Source organism: Lepidochelys kempii, chromosome 23, assembly GCF_965140265.1.
Source record: "Lepidochelys kempii isolate rLepKem1 chromosome 23, rLepKem1.hap2, whole genome shotgun sequence".
Lineage (NCBI taxonomy): Eukaryota > Metazoa > Chordata > Testudines > Cheloniidae > Lepidochelys > Lepidochelys kempii.
In genome coordinates this window covers 11,848,570-11,870,543 of record NC_133278.1, presented here as the reverse complement: position 1 = coordinate 11,870,543, position 21,974 = coordinate 11,848,570, and the positions used below count along the sequence as shown (strand labels likewise).

General features: G+C 46.5%; 1 protein-coding gene across 2 annotated transcripts; it reads left to right on the top strand.

The window, feature by feature from the left end:
• Positions 1–7,527: 7,527 nt before the first annotated feature.
• On the top strand, positions 7,528–19,246 carry LOC140902221 (epididymal sperm-binding protein 1-like). Of its 2 annotated transcripts, none has more exons than XM_073322074.1 (9): positions 7,528–7,705; positions 9,648–9,794; positions 10,335–10,499; positions 10,853–11,008; positions 13,118–13,282; positions 13,706–13,870; positions 15,592–15,756; positions 16,671–16,820; positions 19,039–19,246. In XM_073322074.1, exons 1-8 carry the CDS (start codon positions 7,597–7,599, stop codon positions 16,817–16,819), a joined length of 1,221 nt encoding a protein of 406 aa, XP_073178175.1. In that variant the 5' UTR covers positions 7,528–7,596; the 3' UTR covers position 16,820; positions 19,039–19,246. The 2 variants fall into 2 exon arrangements, with proteins under 2 accessions (XP_073178175.1, XP_073178174.1); XM_073322073.1 differs by having other exon boundaries at positions 7,529–7,705; positions 16,671–16,824.
• The last annotated feature ends 2,728 nt before the right edge of the window (positions 19,247–21,974 follow it).

The window sequence follows — 21,974 nt, the reverse complement described above, 5'->3', positions numbered from 1 at the left end:
CTAGCTGTAGTAAAACAGAACCAAGGGTGGGGAGCTCTTGGGATGCAGTCAGTGATGTTTGTGTCATCCCTTCTTGCATCAATTTTGCGTTGGGGAGTGGGAGTAGGGGGGTGAGGTTATTCACATAACCTGTGACGGTATAGATCATTGTTGCAACCACTGTTATATATTTGCAGCAAATATTGTACAAAGGTTGTTGTGTAAGAGGTTCCACTCCCTGCTCTTGTGTTATGTCTGTTTTAACTCCTCGTCTCGTAGTTGACACCCATACCGATAAAAAAGTTAGTGAAGCACTATGATTTGCTAAAAGTTATCTACAATAAGGGGGGTAGATGAGCATGCCTATAGAGAAAGAGGATTTTAACTAATATAAGGGAGGGGTGGGCTGCTTTATGAACAAATTTGTGACGCGACGGAACTGTTTATAAAAACCTATTAGTTTTACTTAGAGGCTGCTGGTTCTCTTTGGAGACGGGCCGCTCTCTATTGTTGTGTGCACTCTTCAATAAAGAGCTTTGTGTTCAGACCTTGCTGGTGTTGCCTGTCTCTCTCCGGTCAGACAACGAACCGTGATAATAATCGCTTGATAATAAGAGTTGGGGATTGTGGGTTTGAGTCCCCTTTCCACCTAGGATGGGACAATTTGGCAGTAAATGCCTGGGGGATGCCCCGTTGTTTCTGATACTCAGAGATTGGAAGGGAATCTCTGGAACTACTGGGTTAACTAAATCAAAGATGAATAATTTATGTCAGGTTCAATGGCCAGCTTTCACCACTCATTTGTCCCCGACTAAGGACTGGCCGGCCTGCGGAACTTTTTCCGCAGACAGGATGGATTCCTTAAAAGATATTCTGGTTGATCTTAGACCGGGACAAATGGATTATTTGTTTGTATGGTATAATTATAAGCCAAAAGAAGGACGTATGGCTTTCAAAGCTGTTTGTATGGAAGAGTCAAGGACGTCCTCTTTCCTCCTCCTTTTCTTATTCATCTCAGGGGTCTCCAGCCCCGCTCTGTGCTATGCCTGCTTCTGCCCCTCCTCCGGCTTACCCTCGGCTTTCTGACCTATGCCCAGGACCAGTTGCAAGCCTTAAACCAGGACTTCCAGGCAGAAAAGGAAGCACTGGCTAAGCAAGTACCAGTCCTTCAGAGACTTGTCAAAATGTAACCATTTGTGCTCAGGATATGCCGTAACAACAGTGTGTCTGCCATAAGAGGAAATTAAATAGTTAAACCGCCAATTGGCCGTGTGTTCTGTCCAGGTGACAAGCCTCATGGGGGAGGACTCGGGTAGCCCTTGTGAGTGAGAATATTTAAGAGAAGAGACCAGGAGGGCTGGGGTAGTTAAGAAGCCCAGCCTCCTTGTGAAATTGGTAGTGGAACAAAGCTGGTGCTCATGGAAGGGACAGTTCAGAGAGAAAAACAGGATCGGGCCCAAGCGGGCAAGCAACAGATAGAGAGATTGGAAAACAGGTTGGAAACTTGGAGGGCATAGTGAAAAAAGAGGAGTAAATAATTACAGGAATGGAAAACGTAAATCCCGGAATAATACTTGGAATGTTAAAATCTGAGTTGATTGGGGTGTCGTTTTGGAGAATAAGCAAGTGATTTAAGGAAAGAAAGTGAGACATTAACTCTGTAGTTGCTGGAGGGAATTATGCTAAAGAAAAAGAATTTTTGGTTTCTTTGCAGCCATTCTGAAGGGAAAATGGGCCTTTTTTTCAAAGAAATGTCTGTAAATAAATCCAGGCAAAGAGACTATATGATTGAAATAATTTGGCTATGAAAAATTTAGTCAAATTAGCTAAAAGAACATAAGGGGTTTTACTGGAACTTAACCGCCCAAATGTATAAAGGAATGTAAATATATAATGCTATTTAATTAAGATCCTATTAGACTCTAAGGGGCTACAATAGTTGGTGTTTTCCTTTTTAGAGTTGTGTGTTGTGAAAACAGGAGGTAAAAGTAAAAGTCTGGTAAAGTTTATTGTGCCCTTTTTAAAGTAAAAATCTTTAAGTTGTGGGTCCAAAAGCAAGCCGAAAAGCATTTGTTTTAATGTAAATTACCTAACTGATAAGGTAAAAGCCACTGAAACCTGGGCTGCCTATGAAACAAATACAAGAAAATATGGGTAATTCCTCTGTTTTGCCTGCAATTAACAAGGGTATTTGTATAAAAAGGAAATATTTTAAGAATGACTGACTGCCCAGAAGGGGTAGATCTATGTTCTTTTTGTCTTTCAGAAAATCAGAGAAAACTGATGCCAGATGAAAAGCAATTCAACATATCAATTTACTGGCACAGTAGGAATTCTGTTCTGTGTTCTATGTCCTGTCTTGTGGTGTTTGTCTTGTGGCCAGAATTGCTGTGTTTAATTTTTCATAGGACAGTTTAGTTTAAAACTAAATAGAAGGGTTAAATTAAAATGCAGATACTTGTTTTATTCAATTTGGAATAAAAAGTGTTTGGATAATATCAGGAAAATGTAATATACTAAAGTTGAATACATTTGCTTAAGAAAGAAAAATAAATTTCATTGGCCAGATCTTTTAATTGGAAAAAAAATTGTTGTTAAAATTCACACACCAACAGTCTTTGGAAGCAAGGACATGAAAGGTTAACCCACTCCCCGTATTATACATGGGATCCTTCTGGCTACCTCAAATTGCTAGCCAGAGGGCTGGGGAGGGAGGAAAGCTATTGGACGCCAGAGGTTGTACCAAGTGGACTCCTCAAAAGTAGGTGTGCTTGTCCTGGCTTGTTGCTCCAAAGCTCCATAATAAAGTCATTTTACTAGAAGGGTGTATGTGGTATACATTGAACAATAAGACTAAAGTGCTGTATAATGGGCAATGTATATGTGTTCATTTTTGAACAAAGGTGTGTGAGTGGAAAGTGAAAGTTTCCTTTGCAGGTTAATAGAAGCCAAGAAGGGGAGAAGAAAAAGAACAAACGGAGGACGAGCTACTTCAACGCAGTAACTGGCAGGCTCGGTCCAAAGATAAGACGCTGGCCTGCCCAAGGACACTACTCTCAGCTGGGATTTTGCTAACAGCCAAGAAAGAAGGGGGCTTGAATGTGCCCAAGCATCTGTGAGATCTGTAAAACACTGATCCTGTATCAATAGGTAACCGCTTGGCCGATGAGGCTGCTAGAACCGCTGCCTTACAAAATACTCAATTAGATTTACGTTCACCTCTTTTAACCTGGCAACAGCAAGCCCCAGATAGTAAAAAAATAATCTGGGAAAAATGGGGAGCTAAGCCCAATTCCATGGGAATGTGGAAGTGTAATGGTCATTTTGTTTTACCTAAAAACCAACAGAGTGCAGTGATGGAACAGATCCACAAAAATACGCACTTGGGAGCAAATAAAATGGCCCAGATTATGTTAAGACAGTTTGTTTCCTCAGGACTTTACGAACTAGTCAGAAGGACAGTAGAAAAGTGTGCTCTGTGTCAGCAGTGTAGCCCAAGGGGTGTAAATAAGCAAGCACCACCTAGGGGTGCAGGTGGGCTCACAGACCTATGCAGCATGTACAGATTGATTTTACTGATTTACCTCCCTCTGAAGGAAAGCGGCATTTATTAGTCATAATAGACCGTTGGAAGCTTATTCCACCACTCGAGCGACTGCAACTGCTGTATGTAAGGTATTACTTAACGAAATTATACCAAGATTTGTCCCCCCCCCCCCCCCCCGAAATAATTGACTCAGACCAAGGTACTCATTTTACTGCAAAAATTTGTAACGAACTGACCGGTAGGAACAAAATGGGCCAGGTGGAGTGGATGAACGGAACTCTAAAAAATCTTTTGACAAAATTATGCCGGGAAGTCAATATGAGATGGACTAAAGTCCTTCCTCTAGCTCTCTACACCATTCAAACAACTCCGAGTGCCAGAACTAAACTGACACCTTACGAAATCCTGTTTGGATATATACCCCCAACCTTCGCTCCTTTGATATCAGTTCCCAATGATACTGATATGACCAAAGCCACAGAGACTTATGTGAAAGAATTGCAGAGACATCTACTGACATTGCAACAATACTCTGCCCACTCCCAGTCCTTACCTTTGTGGGAATCTGTTCATTCTTTTTTACCAGGTGATCCTGTGTGGATAAAAGCATATCAGAAGACTCCGCTTCAACCACAGTGGCTGGGACTCTTTGAAACCCTTCTGGTGAGCCCTACCGCTATCCGACTGAAGGAGCTACCCACCTGGATCCATCATACCAGAGTCAAGAGGAGCACCGCTAGGGAACCTGACCTGTAAAAAGATTCCCCAGAAGCAGTTGGCGTCGGACTTTGAGGAAGCTACGCACATTCATCCCACCATGAACTGGGTGAATCAGAAGCAGACGACATCTGTGCTCAAGACAAATGGACTGCTACCCCTTTGGGCGACCTGAAGCTCCGGCTGCAGCTAAAAAAAACCTTGAGTTGGTGGTGCCCTCTCAGGGAAGGATGGCCCCGTTCTCTAAACTGGGTTCTTGTGTTTTTAATCTGTTTGTTATTTGTTATTTTTTTTTTTTTTTTGGTGGTATGGGGAGTTGAGACTATAGAATCACACAGTTCTAACACATTTATACGTCTTGCCCATGAAATGAAATCTCGTATGCCAGCCCTACAAAACACTTCATGCTGGGTGTGCCCATTAGTACCAGCAGATAGCCAAAAAAGTCTTCCCATGGTTCCTATTCCCCTTAGTGCAATGAATATGACCTGGACCCCGTCCTGAAAAAATTCTTCAGGCAATTGAAATATTACCTGGGCTGATACCGGCATCTCTGAAAGCAGGTATCTAATAGTTTGGAAACGAGTTGGTCAATGGTGCCTCTTAAGAGAAGGGAAAATAACTTTGGGTAATAGTGAGTGCACAGCCTACTTTAATGGCACTCATTTCGGGAGTAAAAGAGGTCCTAATATCTCTCTCCTGGATGGGGCAACCTCTTGCATCTCCGCGTGATATAGATTTGCAGGTAACAAGTGCAGTCTGCATGGGGAAAAACATTTTTTGTATAAAGATCATAAGTTGATTGAGCATTACGTTATAAATTGTACGCTTGGGTATAACCTGCCAACTCATACTTTGTGTTTATGTTCCTCTAACGCCTCCGCGGCTAAATTCTCCCTCCTCCCATCTTGGACCGGATGGTACGAACGTATTAATAATACCTGGTCCAAAGTCACTCCTACCCTTTTTGGAGTATACTGGGTGTGTGGTAACAAGGCATACTTAGCCCTCCCTCCTTCATGGAGTGGATCCTGCTACTTGGCTTGGTTAGAACCACCTGTAGTATATCGCACATGTCACCCTAAAGGGAAAATCAGAAATGTAAGAGGGGCTGAGGAAGATGCAAATGACTCTCGCCCCCTTACTTGGTGTGCCCTCAATGACTGGACGGGTGCTTGTGCAGGATTTGTCTTCGCCTGTGGAGGTGCCACTTGGAATATTGGGGAAGGAGTCATGAGACTTCAGGGAGTGTTGGAGATGATGGCAAATACTACTACCGATGCCTTGGTAGACTTGGCAACCGAACAAAAAAAATTAAGGCAGATGGTTCTCCAAAACCGCTTGGCATTAGATATTTTGCTGGCCTCTCAGGGAGAAACATGTACGTTAATTGGGCAAGAATGCTGTGTATATGTTCCGGACGTTTATAGCACCACCTGGGAAAGAGCAAACCACCTTATGCAAGTTGCAAAAGACCATGGAGGAGAGCAAGTCAACTCATGGTGGGGCAATTTGTTCAATTGGGTTCCAGATATAGGTGGCTGGTTACATAACTTGCTTTGCAGTGCCGTTGTAATTGTTTGTGGCCTAATAGTTTTGTATGTTATGTTAAGATGTGGCTGTTAGATGGGTACCAAGCTGTGCCCTACCAACCAGTGAATATTTTTAAGTCACTCCACACAGAGACCAGTATGTCCCAAGAGTTCCCCTATGGCACTCTGGGGACAAAGGGGGGACTGTTAGGTGAGAAAAGCTAAACAGGAGGCAGTTATGCCAACCAAACCAAAGTCAGGCTAAGAGAGGCTGCTGGGAAAGTCTCTGAAAGTAGAATGAAGGAATATGTGTTTAAGTTACAGAGGGTGAGAAAAAAGGGGAGGCCTGCATTCCTGCATTTTTGTACCAGATGTGCTGGGAACAGTCCTTGAGATACAGAGGCGCTGTTTTCCACTCTGTCAAGGTTCCTCCCCTACTCTGAACTCTAGGGTACAGATGTGGGGACCTGCATGAAAAACCTCCTAAGCTTATCTTTACCAGCTTAGGTCAAAACTTCCCCAAGGTACAAAATATTCCACCCGTTGTCCTTGGACTGGCCGCTACCACCACCAAACTAATACTGGTTACTGGGGAAGAGCTGTTTGGACGCGTCTTTCCCCCCAAAATACTTCCCAAAACCTTGCACCCCACTTCCTGGACAAGGTTTGGTAAAAAGCCTCAATTTGCCTAGGTGACTACAGACCCAGACCCTTGGATCTTAAGAACAATGAACAATCTTCCCAACACTTGCACCCCCCCTTTCCTGGGAAATGTTGGATAAAAAGCCTCACCAATTTGCATAGGTGACCACAGACCCAAACCCTTGGATCTGAGAACAATGAAAAAGCATTCAGTTTCTTACAAGAAGACTTTTAATAAAAATAGAAGTAAATAGAAATGAAGAAATCCCCCCTGTAAAATCAGGATGGTAGATATCTTACAGGGTAATTAGATTCAAAAACATAGAGAACCCCTCTAGGCAAAACCTTAAGTTACAAAAAAGATACACAGACAGAAATAGTTATTCTATTCAGCACAATTCTTTTCTCAGCCATTTAAAGAAATCATAATCTAACACATACCTAGCTAGATTACTTACTAAAAGTTCTAAGACTCCATTCCTGGTCTATCCCCTGCAGAAACCAGCATATAGACAGACACAGACCCTTTGTTTCTCTCCCTCCTCCCAGCTTTTGAAAGTATCTTGTCTCCTCATTGGTCATTTTGGTCAGGTGCCAGCGAGGTTACCTTTAGCTTCTTAACCCTTTACAGGTGAGAGGAGCTTTCCCCTGGCCAGGAGGGATTTCAAAGGGGTTTACCCTTCCCTTTATATTTATGACAGGGGGTAGATGTGCATGCCTATAGAGAAAGAGGATTTTAACTAACATAGGGGAGGGGTGGGCTGCTTTATGAATAAATTTGTGACGCGAAGAAACTGTTTATAAAAACCTATTAGTTTTACTTAGAGGCTGCTGGTTCTCTTTGGAGACGGGCTGCTCTCTATTGTTGTGTGCACTCTTCAATAAAGAGCTTTGTGTTTGGACCTTGCTGGTGTTGCCTGTCTCTCTCCGGTCAGACAACGAACCGTGCCGTCTGGGATTCAAGTCCTCGATATGACCAAGGAGTGAGGTGCGCAGGGTGTGCTCCCAAGCCAGCAGGGTGGGGAAGATTCTGGCATCCAGGGAGCTCAGGTTTCAGGAAGCAAAGGGCTAATGATTTGCCATGGGCATAGCAGAGTGGTTAGGCAGCAAACCATCTTGCAAGCAGGGAATCTCCTGGGGGGCAGCCAAGGGGTGGAGCCCCCAAGGGAGGCTGTATATATGGGTCTGGGGCTTCGGGGCTGGGACAGTGGGGACAGGACAATGGCTTCACCTGCAGCTACGTGCGTCCTGGCCTGGGCTTTGGCACTGCTCTGCGAGGGGACCCAGGGTAAGGGAGGCAGGGGCTGTCTTGGGTCGGTGTGTGTTGGTGTGTAGTGTGGTAGAGTGTGTGGCTATGCAGCAGGGTGTTGTTTTATGTTGTGTAGTAAAGTACATGTCGTGGAGCAGTGTGTTATAGTGGAGTGCATGTTCTGAAGTGGTGTGTTGTTGGGTAGTGCTGTAGTGTGCACGTTGTGGAGCAGTGTGCTGTTGTGTTGTGGAGCAGGCTGTTGTGTAGTAGAATGCAAGTTGTGGATCAGTGTGTTCTTGTGCAGTGGAGTGCATGTTGTGTTGTGTAGTAGAATGCATGTTGTGGAGCAGTATGTTGTGTAGTGTAGTAGAGTCTGTGTTGTGGAGCAGTGCATGGTGGGTGTAATAGATTGTGTGGCTCTGCAGCAGAGTGTTGGTCTGCAGTGTCGGAGAGTGTGCACTGAGGAGCAGTCTGTTGTGAAGCTGTGTGGTGTGAAGTGTAACAGACTATATTGTGACAAGTTTCAGAGTGGTAGCCGTGTTAGTCTGTATCAGCAGAAAGAACGAGGAGTACTTGTGGCACTTTAGAGACTAACAAATTTATTTGGGCATAAGCTTTCGTGGGCTAGAACCCACTTCATCAGATGCATGTAGTGGAAAATACAGAAGGAAGATATATATACAGAGAACATGAAAAAATGGATGTTGCCATACCCACTATAACGAGACCAATCGATTAAGATGGACTATTATCAGCAGGAAGGAAAAAAACCAAACATTTGTCGTGATAATCAGGATGACCCATTTCAAACAGTTGACAAGAAGGTGTAAGTAACAGCAGGGGAAAAATTAGCATGGGGAAATAGTTTTTAGTTAGTGTAATGACTCATCCACTCCCAGGCTTTATTCAAGCCTAATTTAATGGTGTCTAGTTTTGCAGGTTAATTCCAGTTTTGCTGTTTCTCTTTGGAGTCTGTTTCTGAAGTTTTTTTGTTGAAGAATTGCCACTTTTAGGTCTGTAATTGAGTGTCCAGGGAGGCTGAAGTGTTCTCTGACTTATTTGTGCATGTTTTATAATTCTTGACGTCTGATTTGTGTCCATTTATTCTTTTTCTATATTGTGAAGCAGCATGTTGTGCAGTAGAGCCATATGGTGCTGTTCAGGGGACTGTTTTGTTGTGCAGTGGGGTGTAATACACTCTGTGTTGTGGAGCAATGGGTTGTGTTGTGGAGTAGGTTGTTGTGTTATGTAGTACAGTACATGTTGTGAAGCAGTGTGTTGTGTTTAGTAAAGTACGTGTTGTAGAGCAGTGTGTTGTAATGCAGTGGAATGGTGTGTTGTGTAGTGGAGGAGAGTGCATGTTGTGGAGCAGTGTGCTGTTGTGTTGTGTAATAAAGTCTCTGTTGTGGAGCAGTGGGTTGTAGTGTAGTAGATTGTGTTGTTCTTCAGCAGCGTGTTGGTGTGCAGTGTAGAAGAGTGTGTGCCGAGGAGCAGTCTGTCGTTGTGTAGCTGTGTGATGTAAAGTGTAACAGACCATGTTGTGGAGCAGCATGTTGTGTTGTGGAGCCGTATGGTACTGTTCAGGGGACTGTTTTGTTGTGGAGTGTAATACGCTGTGTGTTATGGAGCAGTGTGTTTTTGATTAGTATCGTGGTGTGGCGGTTGTGGCGTAGTGGATGCTGGGTGGCAGTGGGCATGTGTAGTGCAGTGGGTGTTGAGGGACGCGCTGTCGTTGTATAGAGTAGCGCAGTGTTTTGTGAAGCAGTGCGAGACATACCAGCCTGGTAGGGGGTCAGAGATGGACAGCAGGAGTCCTGGCTCCCAACGCCCCCGCCAACCACTAGACCCCTCCCCCTCCCTGAGCCGTGGCTAGAACCCAGGCTTCCTGACTCCCGGCCCAGGGCTCTCCCTGCTGGGCTTGGAGGGGCCCCCTGGTGGCCATCTGCCCCTTTTCTGATCTCTGCCCCTTGTTCATGGCCAGGTGCGGACCCTGCCCCCTGCATCTTCCCCTTCACCTACAAGGGCAAGGTCTACACGTCCTGCACGACCGAAGACAGCAGCCGGCCCTGGTGCGCCACCACGGCCAGCTACGACCGGGACAAGGCCTACAGGTTCTGCTCTGAGGAGGGTGAGCGCCCAAGGGTGGGACAGGGACAGGACGGGGGGACAGCTGGGGGACAGGACAGGAGAGAAGCCAGGGGACGAGAGTGGGACAGAGGCAGCCGGGGGGAAGGGATGGAGATGTGGGGCAGCCCGGGGTTGGGATGGGGATGGGGGGCAGCACGGAGGAGCGTCATGTTCCCCATTTGTGATCCCACACGCCTGGAGCTGATGAGTCTGGCCCATGTCCAGGCACTCGGCCACCGTCTTCCTGGCACCTGCCCTAGTGACATCTCCAGAGCTGGGCAGGGCAGAGCCACCCAGTTGGTCTGTCTGTCTAGCCCCATATACCCTACTCTGTCTGTCTGTCTAGCCCAATACACCTCTGCCCATCTGTCTGTCTGACTATGGGTCAGACCCTTGCACGGTGGCAGCAGGGTCCCCAACTCTGGTGGTCCTTACCCTCCCCTCCAGGCTCTGTCCAGGGTGGGGTGAGGGGTCCGCACCCATCTGCGCTGCCCCCAGGGCTTCCCACCCCCTGACGGTCCCTGCCTGTGTCTCCCCCCAGCCTATGGCGGGAACACGGGCGGCCAGCCCTGCTTCTTCCCCTTCGTGGACCAGGGCCGCACCTTCCGCACCTGCACCACGGAGCGGAGCCAAGGGGCCCTGCCCTGGTGCGCCACCACAGCAAACTACGACACGGACCAGCGCTGGAGCTACTGTCCTGACACAAGTACGGTGCCTCTGGGGGCTCCCCAGCCGGGGGCATGGGTAGGGAACACGGCCACACCCAACGTCCCCCCACTCACCCAGCCCTGTTGGTGCCCTTCACTCCTGACCCACAGCCCCTTCTAGCCTAGCCCTGGGCTTCCCTCCAACTCAGCTCTGCCAGTGCCCCATAACCTAGTCCCCCATTCCCTGCACTATCCCACAGTGGATGGGGGACATTGACCAGGTTGCTGGGGGGCTTGGGGAGGTGAGGGGTTTTATTTACCTGAAAACAGGCTCAACTTGGGGCAATTCTGGTTTGAGTATGAGCCACATTACCCAGCATGCTCTTTGTCTCCCCCGTCCCATCTCTCCCAGTGCTTGGCGGGAACTCGGAGGGCCCCTGCACATTCCCGTTCAGCTACAAAGGCAGGGTGTACACGGCTTGCACCACAGATGACAGCAAGCGGCCCTGGTGTGCCACCACGAGCAACTACGAAGCGGACCGTAAATGGAGGTACTGCGGCACGGCAGGTACGTGGGGCCAGGAGAGGCTTAAGGGGTAGGTGGGCATGACACAGACTATGGGGGCAAGAGGCAGCATGGCCCAGTGGAGAGAGCACAGGAAAGGGAATCAGGACACATGGGTTCCATTCCTGGTTTTGACTGTGTGTCTGGGCAGCACCCGGCATGGCAGGGCCTAATCTCAGTGACTGTGTGTCTGGGCAATGCTCTATTCTACTCCAGGGGTTTTTACTGTCTCCATTACTGTGGTATCTGAACGGTCAAACAAAATGAGTGGGCAAGAAACATTCATTTGTATATAGGTCCTGTAGGAGCAAGGAACACCTCAGTACCCATATTGAACCAAACCAAACCAAAATTTTGCCCAGTGCTGCCGATCGACACCTTGGATTTTCTTCCAAGGTGTCAAAAAGCCGAGAAATATTTTTGGGAATTCAAAAATTTTCCCCTCTGGGATTGGAGGGGGAAAAAATGAAACCTCAAAAATATACATGAACTGAAAAGCCAAACTCTTTCAGTTCAGCTCAGTTGAAAAGTTTTGTTTTGAAACTTTCTGTTTCCATTTCAACCTTTTTTTCTTTTTTAAATGTTTTTTTTACTCTAATTAGCTTACATTTCTGTAACCCTTCTGCCAGTCAGAGCTGACAGCAACAAGGGCAGGGTTCAGTATCTAGGGTTCCTTTTCAACAATATAACAGAGAACCAGCTCGAGCCCCCACCCAGTGAGCTGGGACAATTACACAACACCTTCTGGGCACCTCTAAGAGGCAATACTTCCCCACTTGCAAGCACAGGGTCTGAGTGTAGAATAGAAACTTTTAATAAAAGGAGGGAAGTAACTCTGCATTAATTTGGGAAAACGCCACAAACAGGGTTCATAAGCATAAGCCATGAGCAAAAGACCCACCCCAAGTAAGTTGGGCATGTCCCTTTCCACTCAGGGTCTTAAGTCCAGCAACCAAAAGTTCCTTTAACATGCCCATCCCTTCTCTGCACCCCACTCACAGTTGTTGTCCTTGGTCAGTGCAGACCTAGATTTCAGAGGCACATCTGCAGAGTTCACCTTCCACCATGGGTGGAGGGAGGGTGGGTAAGGAGGCACCTTACTCGCTCCACTGCTCAGGAATTCACTTGCCACCCCTCTCTGCAGGGCTCTGCTCTGACCCTCTCCACCAGCTGCCCTGCTGGCCACTCACTAAGATGTCTTCAGGGCCCATCACTTAATACAGCTCTCAATGATTTCAGCTGTTAGTGGGGGAACCTCACTGCTCGTGCACACAGGTCAATCTCTTGCATCAGAGGCACTGTCCCAAAGCAGGTCTAATACTTAGACCTAGATATCAGTGATTTCAGCTTTACAGCATGTAACAAGACTCTCAGTTAAGTTTAAATTATTACACAATAGAGAGAGGAAGGGTCAAAGAGTGTCTGGGGCCCTTGGGCACAGCCCACACCACCACCCATAAACATCTGCCCCACCCTCCCTCAGTTCACTAGGCTTTGGAACCCATGTCCCCTGCCTGGCGAGTGTCATTCAGTTGAGGGTGGGTCCCTCTATTGGGATATGCCAAGTACAGTTCTGCTGCCCATGATTCACACAACAAGAATAGCAACGCTTTATTACTCCTGCCCCACTAACAAGGAGATTGGGGATCCCACACCAGCCAAAAGTGACCATTTGGGCAAGCAATCCCATCTTGCTGAGCACCTAGGCAGGGTGGGTGTGCCCATGCAAGTGAGATCAGGTTCTGAAATCCTCTTCCACAGCTCACCACTAGATGTCAGGGGAGAGCTCATTCAGACTCTGCTTACATTTCAAAGCAAAAAGGTGCTCCCAACCGGGAACCCAGATCTTTTTCCCCCATTTCGAACACGTCTAAACGTTTCCACGCTTTTTTCCCTCCTACATGTTTTTCAAGTCGGGAAATGCGTCAAAACCAGCAACTTTCATCAAAATGCTCAAACACTTTCAATTCCCATGAATTGGCATTTTTTCAACTTTAAAAAAATAGTTTTGTTGGGAAAATTCGCACCCAGTTCTCCCGCAAATCGCCCACCCTGTGTCCTACCTTCTGCCCTGTTTTTAACCCTTTCCTCCCTTGCCTCTTTCTCCACCAGTGGCAGGGGGAAATTCAGACAGCTCCCCTTGCGTTTTCCCTTTCATCTATAAGGGCAACACCTACCACAGCTGTACGGCCGTCGATGACCAGATGGGAAGGCCTTGGTGTGCTACCACTCCCAACTATGACAAAGACCATCTCTGGCGCTTCTGCTTGAGCAAGGGTGAGTCCCGGTCACGACCAGAGTGCTCTGTGTCGGCACAGAAGTAACGGGTTTGTGGAGGACGTGCCGGTACATGGAGCTCTAGCATAGTTAGGGCTGTCACCCAGTCTTGCGGGCCAAATGAGCTCGCTGGAGGAGCTGCATGCCACAAATGGCTTCCCCTGTGCAGCCAGATTGCATGGCATCTCCTTGTGATGCGGCTGTCAGAGACGGGATACCAGGCTAGATGGGCCCCTGGGATGATCCCGTGCTCCTAGACACAACGTCATTCACCCACTGTAAAAAATTATCTTTGGCTTTTGCTGCAGCAGTGAGACGAGACACCCCCACCCAGGCTTTTCTTTTTTGCTAAGAAAACAGCCACGACGGTCGCTCTCTTTGGCATTCCTGCTGTTCATTCTGCTTTGCTCATTGCCTTTGTAGCCTACGGGGGGAACTCCAATGGCCAGCGCTGCACATTTCCTTTTGTCTACAAAAACCAGCTATTTTACAGCTGCAGCAACGCTGGAGACAAGATGGGAAATTTCTGGTGCGCCACAACTCACAACTACGACCAGGATAAGCTGTGGAGCTACTGCCCCGATACCAGTAATGTATCCAGTCTCTTCATATGTTCCCTTTGGGGCAGATCTGACTCTGTCTTTTCCCATACAGCTGGGCAAATAATTAATTTGTAGTGATTCTGAAAAATCGGGGTGGGGGGAGGAGCTTCTCATGGATTGCCATGAAAATGAATTTTTTGAAATTGTCATTGAATCAAAAAATCGGGGAGGGGGGGAATTATTTCAGGTGGATCATGAAAGATCTTTTTTTTAAAAATTGTCATTGCATTGCAAAGTCAGAAAAATGGTTTCAAGTGCATTCCTAAGATGAAATGTCTGACATTTTCAGTGAGTCAAAAAATTAGAAAAACATTTGTCTCAGGTTGTCCAGAAAACGAAATATTTCACAGTTTTTAATTAATCAAAAAAATCGGGGGACAATGTGTTTTGGGAGGATCCCGGAAACAAACTTGTTCAAAATTTTCCATCATTTGTAAGATCAGGGAAAAAAACATTTTGGGTGGATACTGGAATTGAAATTTTCTTTGATGCTTTTTGTGAATTAAAAAATCAGGAAACAAAATTGATTTGGGTGGATCCCAAAAACTATTTGTTTTAAATTTTCATTGAACTGAAAATACCCTTGGGTGGAATGAAACATTTCATTTCAATTTTGAGCATTTAAAAAACTTTCTAAATGTTGGTTTTAATAAAATAGAAGGAGATTTTGAAAGCAGAAGTTGTTTCAAATTGAAGAATAGACTTTTTCTGACTTTTTGGTCATTTTTCCGACACGAACAATCCCACAAAACTGACACAAATTCACAACACATTTTGGCTTCACTGAGTCCATACTTTTCACCAAAACATTTCATCTGAAAAGTTTCATCCACCTCTATTTACCGAATTGTTCAGGGGCCTCCAGATCTCCTGTATAATCTCATCACATCTCTGCTGTGCCCCGAGCCAGTGAGAAGTTGTGACACTTGGATGCCAATGCGAGTTGGGCAGTGGGTGTCTATTTGATTGGTGGGTGGGATAGTGGCTTACAACACGCCCCTCCCAGCAGCTAAGGATTCTTTCAGGAAAGGTTCAAGGCCAGGGTCTCGGAACAGCCATAGAATCAGATCCAGAACTGATGGAGGGTCTGACCCCAGTGGGATTTGGAAATCCAGGTTCCTGTCCCAGCCCTGTGTTGGCTTTCCTGGAAGATACTTTAGCCATGACAATGTCATAAAATCCAGACTGGATGCTGTCCTAGAAGATACTTAAGTGAAACCCAAGTTATTGGGTTCAACACAGAGAGAACCGGGGGACAGTCACTGGCCTGTGTTCCACAAGTCAGACTACATGATCACAATCATAGAATATCAGGGTTGGAAGGGACCTCAGGAGGTCATCTAGTCCAACCCCCTGCTCAAAGCAGGACAGATCCCCGACTAAATCATCCCAGCCAGGGCTTTGTCAAGCCTGACCTTAAAAACTTCTAAGGAAGGAGATTCCACCACCTCCCTAGGTAACGCATTCCAGTGTTTCACCACCCTCCTAGTGAAAAAGTTTTTCCTAATATCCAACCTAAATCTCCCCCACTGCAACTTGAGACCATTACTCCTTCTGGCCTTGGAATCTATGAAAGCCTACTTGAGATTTCTTGGCTGTTGGTGATGGGTGGCCGGATCATTGTGGGATGCAGCAGCTGTTAGTCCATAGGCAGGTGGGCGTGTTGGCGGAGTCTATAACCACCTATAACTATCTTTGCCTCCCTAGTCCTGGGTGGGAACGCGGCAGGAAAGAGCTGTGCGTTCCCCTTCCTCTACAAAAAACAAATGCACCACACCTGCACCAGCGACGGGGAGAGCTCAGGGAAACTGTGGTGCAGCACCACCAGGAATTACGACGTGGACAAGAAGTGGACTTATTGCTCCACGCCAGGTAAGGCAGGGGGCAGAGGAAGCTGAGCCTTGCGGTTAAGGTGTTCAGCTCACTGAGACCTGGTTCAATTCTGTCATAGACTCCTTGGGTGAGTCAATTAGGAACTGGTTGGTTGGTTTTTTGGTCCCCATCCCCCGCCCCTTAGGAAAAGCTGAGCAAGCTGAAGTTCATGGGGAGCAGTTCTTAAAACCATCCCCCAAATCGCCCTCGAGCAGAGGGACTCCTTCTATTGGCTGTTTAGATTGTCAGTGCTCTGAGACAGGGACTGTCGGTCTCTGTCTGTCTGGGCAGAGCCTGGCACAACCCCGATCTCAGTGACTCTGTGTCTGGGCAGCGCCCGGTGTGACAGGGCCCCGATCTCAGAGACTCTGTGTCTGGGTGACACTCAGTGCCCCAATCTCAGCAAAAGGGGCCCCAGTTCTCACACTAGTATCTAAAGGCCTTGACTAATGCATGTAATAACCACAGAGGATGTACTCCTAAAACACATCTGAGGTGTGGCTGTGTCTAACCACCTGTGCATATATAAGATGGCTAAATGAACTTCTCACGGACCCACAAACCACCTACCACATTTTGCATATGCAACCTCCAACAGCACAGACATTTTTTGCCTGTCCCCTTGGCATCTTTGGCTCATTAGCCCCATGTTGCAGAAGTGGGGAAACAGAGGCATGGAGCTGGGCCGTGCCTTCCGAAAGGTCACCCAGCAGAGCCAGGTATAGCACCCAAGTCTCTCATTGCTCAGCCTGGCGCCCCTGTCACAGGGCCACACTCTCCCCCCTAGCCTTGAGCTGCCTGGGGAACTATCTAACAAAGTGTTTGCTCGTGGTCTGATGCCACTTGTATTTGCTATGCGTTACCTGTGATTCTGGTCACAGTGCTCACCCGCTGTCGGTGTGTTTGGTCTGCAGACTATGACAAGCCCTGTGTCTTTCCCTTCATCTACAAGAAGTTTAAATTCCACACCTGCACCAACCTGGGGGCGTCTAGCGGGAAGTTCTGGTGTTCCAGCACAGACAACTATGACCGGGACCATCAGTGGAGCTACTGTCCTGCCTGAGGCAGGTAGGACAGGGCAATGGGATGGTTTCTGTTTATAGCATTCCCATCTGGACTAGGGGTGTGTGTGACAGGTTCGGTCACAGAGATCCCCTTGGACTGTCACCTGATGTGCTGAAATTACCTCTGAGCCCGTTTTCCTTGCCAACTTGGGACTACAAGAACCCTGCCTTGGTGAGCCAGACATGCTAGCTGGCTGCAACACAGACTCAGGGTCTGGGCCATACCCCCAAAGCTGCAGACTTAAATGAAAACAGCTCAGCAGGTACTTGTCTCCAGCACCCAGACACCCAGCTCCAAATGGGCTCCAAACCCCAAATAAATCCGTTTTACTCTGTATAAAGCTTATACAGGGTAAATTCATAAATTGTTCGCCCTCTGTATCACTGGTAGAGAGATATGCAGAGCTGTTTGCTCCCTCAGGTATTAATTACTTACACTGGGTTTATTAATGAAAAAAATGATTTTATTAAGTATAAAAAGTAGGATTTAGGTGGTTTCAAGTTATAAGAGAGAGAACAAAGTAAGTCACCAAGCAAAATAAAGCAAAAACATGCAACTCTAAGCTTAATACATTAAGAAACTGACTGCAGGTAATATCTCACCCTCAGAGATGTTCCAATAAGCTTCTTTCACAGACTAGACTCCTTCCTAGTCTGGGCCCAATCCTTTCCCCTGGTACAGTCTTTGTTAGTTCCAGCAGACATCTCAGGTGGTAAGCAGGGGTCTTCTCATGACTTGCAGCCTCTTTTGTCCTCCTCCACCCCCTTTTATAGCTTTGGCACAAGGCGGGAATCTTTTGTCTCTCTGGATCCCCACCCCTCCTTCTAAATAGAAAAGTACCAGATTAAAGATGGATTTCGTTATCAGGTGATATATTGTCACATGTCACTAAAAGACCCCTAGTCTCCATCCCACATGGGCTGGCCCACACGTACACAGGAAGGCTTTCAAGTAACTAAGGCCATTTACAACTGATTGTTTCTGGAGCACCTTTAATGGCCTCCACTTAATATGTTTACATCAGTGATACAAGTTTATATCTTATTCTCCTAACTCCAGATATAGAAATAATACATGCAAACAAATAGGATGAACACACTTAGTAGATTACAAGCTTTCTAATGACACCATATAAGGGGTATTTAGCATATTCCAGTTATGTCATATTCATAAGCGTATTTCCATAAAGTATGTGGAGCGCAACGTCACAGGGTGATCCTCCTTCCTTTGTCTATTTACACTGGGAACTCTTCCAGGCAGGGACCATCTGCAGCACCCGGTTCAAGGGGCCCCCAATCTCAGTGACTCTGTGATTGGGCAGCGCCTGGCGCAAGAGGGCCCCAATCTGGCAACTCTGTGTCCATCCATCTTTCATCATATGCATCCATCTATCCATCACCATACACACCCATCCATACATTCCCATATGCATCCATCCACGCACTCATACATCTCTATCCACAGTCACCCATCCAACATACACATCCACCAACCACCCAACTATGGAATCATAGTGATATAGGGCTGGAAGGAACCTGAAGAGCCCAGCTCCTGCCCCCCATGCTGAGGCAGGACCAAATATACCTAAACCATCCCTGACAGGTATTTGTCCAACCTCCAATGATGAGGATGCCACAACCTCCCCTAGGTAACCTGCTCCAGAGCCGAACTATCCGTAGAGCTAGCAAGTTTTTCCCAGTATCTAACCTAACTGCAAACTCAGCTAATTCCTCCTTGTCTTTCCCTCGGTAGCCATGGAGAACAATTGTTCTCCATCCTCTTTCTAGCAACCTTTTGCATATTTGAAGACTGTTATCAGGTTCCCCACTCAGCCTTCTTTTCTCAAGACTCAACCTGCCCAATTTTTTCAATCTCCCTCCTAGGTCAGGTTTTCTAAACCTCTGATCATTTCGGTCACTCTTCTCTGGACTCTCTCCAATTTGCCCACATCTTTCTTCAAATGCAGTACCTGAAACTAGACACTGTCCTCCAGCTGAGACCTCACCAATGCCTACTACAGCAGGACAATGACTTCCCATGTCTGACATATGATGCTTCCGTTAATACACCTCAGAATTATATTTGCCTTTTTCACAACCTCACCATGCTGTCGACTCATTCAATTTTTGATCCACCCTAACCCCTAGATCCTTTTCTGCCGTCCTGCTGTATAGCTAATGAAGTGGTGCTGAATGTCTGTCCTTCTGTCCTTTTCAGGTGACCGCCCCAGTGCTGGGAGGAGACAGAATGATGAAAATTGAAATTAAATGAAAGGAATGAGCCCCGCTCTGGACACCTCTGCCCTCCCAACAAAGATTGCTTCTGATCAACAGATGCCGGTGGCATAATCACCGTTGAATCCAAATCCAAATGTGCTCATTTCTCTAGTTGATTTTAGTAAATTCAAATAAAGCACCTTTTGAAACACGGTGTCTGTGAGTTCTGTGTCCAGGCAGAAGGCAATCAATGACCTATCCATTTCCCTGGGATGAGGACAGTGCGATGGCTTTTGCTTCTGATGCATATTGGGCATTTCCCAATGAACATGGCTTATTGGAAGGGTTATAAATCCTCCTGCTTCAGGGTTGAAGGTGATCGCTCTTAGTGGTCAGTGTGATGTTGCACTCCATATGATTTTATGGAAATATGCTAATGAGTGTGAATATAATGTAACTGGAATATGCTTCATGCAAAAGGTCTCTTGTAAGGTATCATTACAAGGCTTATAATCTACTGAGTGTGGTCATCCTATTTGTATGAATATCATTCTTGTATCTGAAACTAGAAGTATGAAGACAGGTTTCAGAGTAACAGCCATGTTAGTCTGTATTCGCAAAAAGAAAAGGAGTACTTGTGGCACCTTAAGCTCATGCTCAAATAAATTGGTTAGTCTCTAAGGTGCCACAAGTACTCCTTTTCTTTTTAGAAGTATGAAATATAACTCTGAGGTCCTATTGTAATTATGCGAAGTGTGGGCCATTAATGGTGGTTTGGAATCTTGATGGCTCCCATTTACCAGGACAATTGGTTGTAAATGGCTCTGTTTACTTGCAAGCCTTCCTGTGAGTCAAGCCAGGAAAAATGAAGGTTTCGGGTCTCACAGAACATGTGACCATGTCACCTGGAACTGGAATCCATCTTAAACCTGGTGCTTTTCCATTTAGAAGGGGGGGTGGGGGATCCAGAGAGACAAAAGATTCCCACCTTTTGCCAAAGCTATAAAAGGGGGTGGAACAGAACAAAGGAGGCTGCAGTCATGAGAAATCCCCTAGCTACCATCTGAGCTGGAACAAAGACTGTACCAGGGGAAAGGATTGGGCCCAGACTAGAAAGGAGTCTAGTCTGTGAAAGAAGCTTATTGAAACATCTCTGAGGGTGAGGTTTCATCTGTAATCAGTTTCTTACTGTATTAGGCTTAGACTTGCATATTTTTGTTTTATTTTGCTTGGTGACTTACTTTGTTCTCTCTGCTATTACTTGGAACCACTTAAATCCTACATTTTATACTTAATAAAATCACTTTTTGCTTATTAATTATCCCAGAGTAAGTACTTAATACCTGGGGGAGCAAACAGCTGTGCATATATGTATAAGCTTTATACAGAATAAAACCGATTTATTTGGGGTTTGAATCCCATGGGGAACTGGGTATCTGGCTGCTAGAGACAGGAGCACTTTCTAAGCTATTTTCAGTTAAGTCGGCAGCTTTTGGGGGACATGGTTCAGACCTGGGTCTGTGTTTGCAGCAGGAAAGCGTGTCTGGCTCAACAAGGCAGGGTACTGAAGTCCCAAGCTGCCAGGGAAAATGGGCTCAGAGGTAGTTTCAGCACATCAGGTGGCGGTCCCAAGGGGGTTTCTGTGACCCAGCCTGTCACAATCAGGAAGGGAACATCCTGGGAGACAGATTACCCCACATTTCTCCAGTGCTTTCTCTGAAGCTTGTCATGCTTCCATTGCCAGAGATACTGAACTAGACAGATCTTGGGTCTGGCCTGGTCTGACCAGTTTTATGTCCATGGTTGATGCATTGGAGGGAAATTACCCAAAATGCCCAGTGGAAATGGCTCCTTGTTCTTCCTGAGGTTGGGTGAAGTCCTGGCTCCAGTGACATCAATGGCAAAGCTCTGGTCAAGTTTTCACCTCTTATTTCAAAGGTGACAATAACACACAATCTGAGTTTTCAGCAGCGCTCAGGTCCTGTCATGAATCTTTAGGTGCCTTAACTGATCATTTCCGTGTTTGCAAATGGCAAGGGGGCCAGATCCCCAGCTGGCCTTAGTGGGTGTGGGTCAGTATTTAAATGATGGAGTGATGCCGACTTGATGGCAGTAATGGAACAGCACCCATTGACAGCAGCTGGGGGCCTGCCCCATTGACTCCAATGGAGCAATGGCTGGTTCATACCAGCTGGGGGCTCTCCCCATTGACGCTGATGGAGCTGTGGCCGATTGCCACCAGCCGGGGATCTGGCCCTATTGACTCCAATGCAGCTGCAGCTGGTTTAAGTCCAAATGTTCATAGATCCCATAGATTGGAAGGCCAGAAGGGGCCATTGTGATCATCTAGTCTGACCTCCTGTACAACGCAGGCCAGAGAACTTCCCCGAAACAATTCCTGTCTGAGCTACCACAGATCTTTTAGAAAAAACATTCAGGTTTGTTATAAAAATCCCCAGTGATGGGGAACCCACCGTGACCCCTGGTAAATCATTCCAAGGGTTAATTACCTTCCCTGTTAAAAATGTACGCCTTATTTCCAGTCTGAATTCGTTTAATTCAACTTCCAGGCATTGGATCTTGTTAGAGCTTTGTCGGCTAGACTGGCAAGTCCATTATTTAATATTTGTTCCTCGTGTAGGTCCTGATCCTCCCCCCTCCACCTCCTCTGTGTTAAAATAAACCAACTCAGCTCCTGGAGTCAAAGTTTTCCAATTCTTCCATCATGCTTGCAGCTCTTCTCTGAACATTTTCCAACTTCTCAGTATCCTTGTTTCCCTTAGAATAGTGGCCACCAGGACTGGACACAGGATCCCAGCAGTGGCCACCCCAGGGCCAAATGCAGAGGTAAAATAACCTCTCTGCTCCTACTCAAGATTCCCAGATTTGCTCATCCCAGGATCACATTAGCCCTTTTTGCCCACAGCATCACACTGG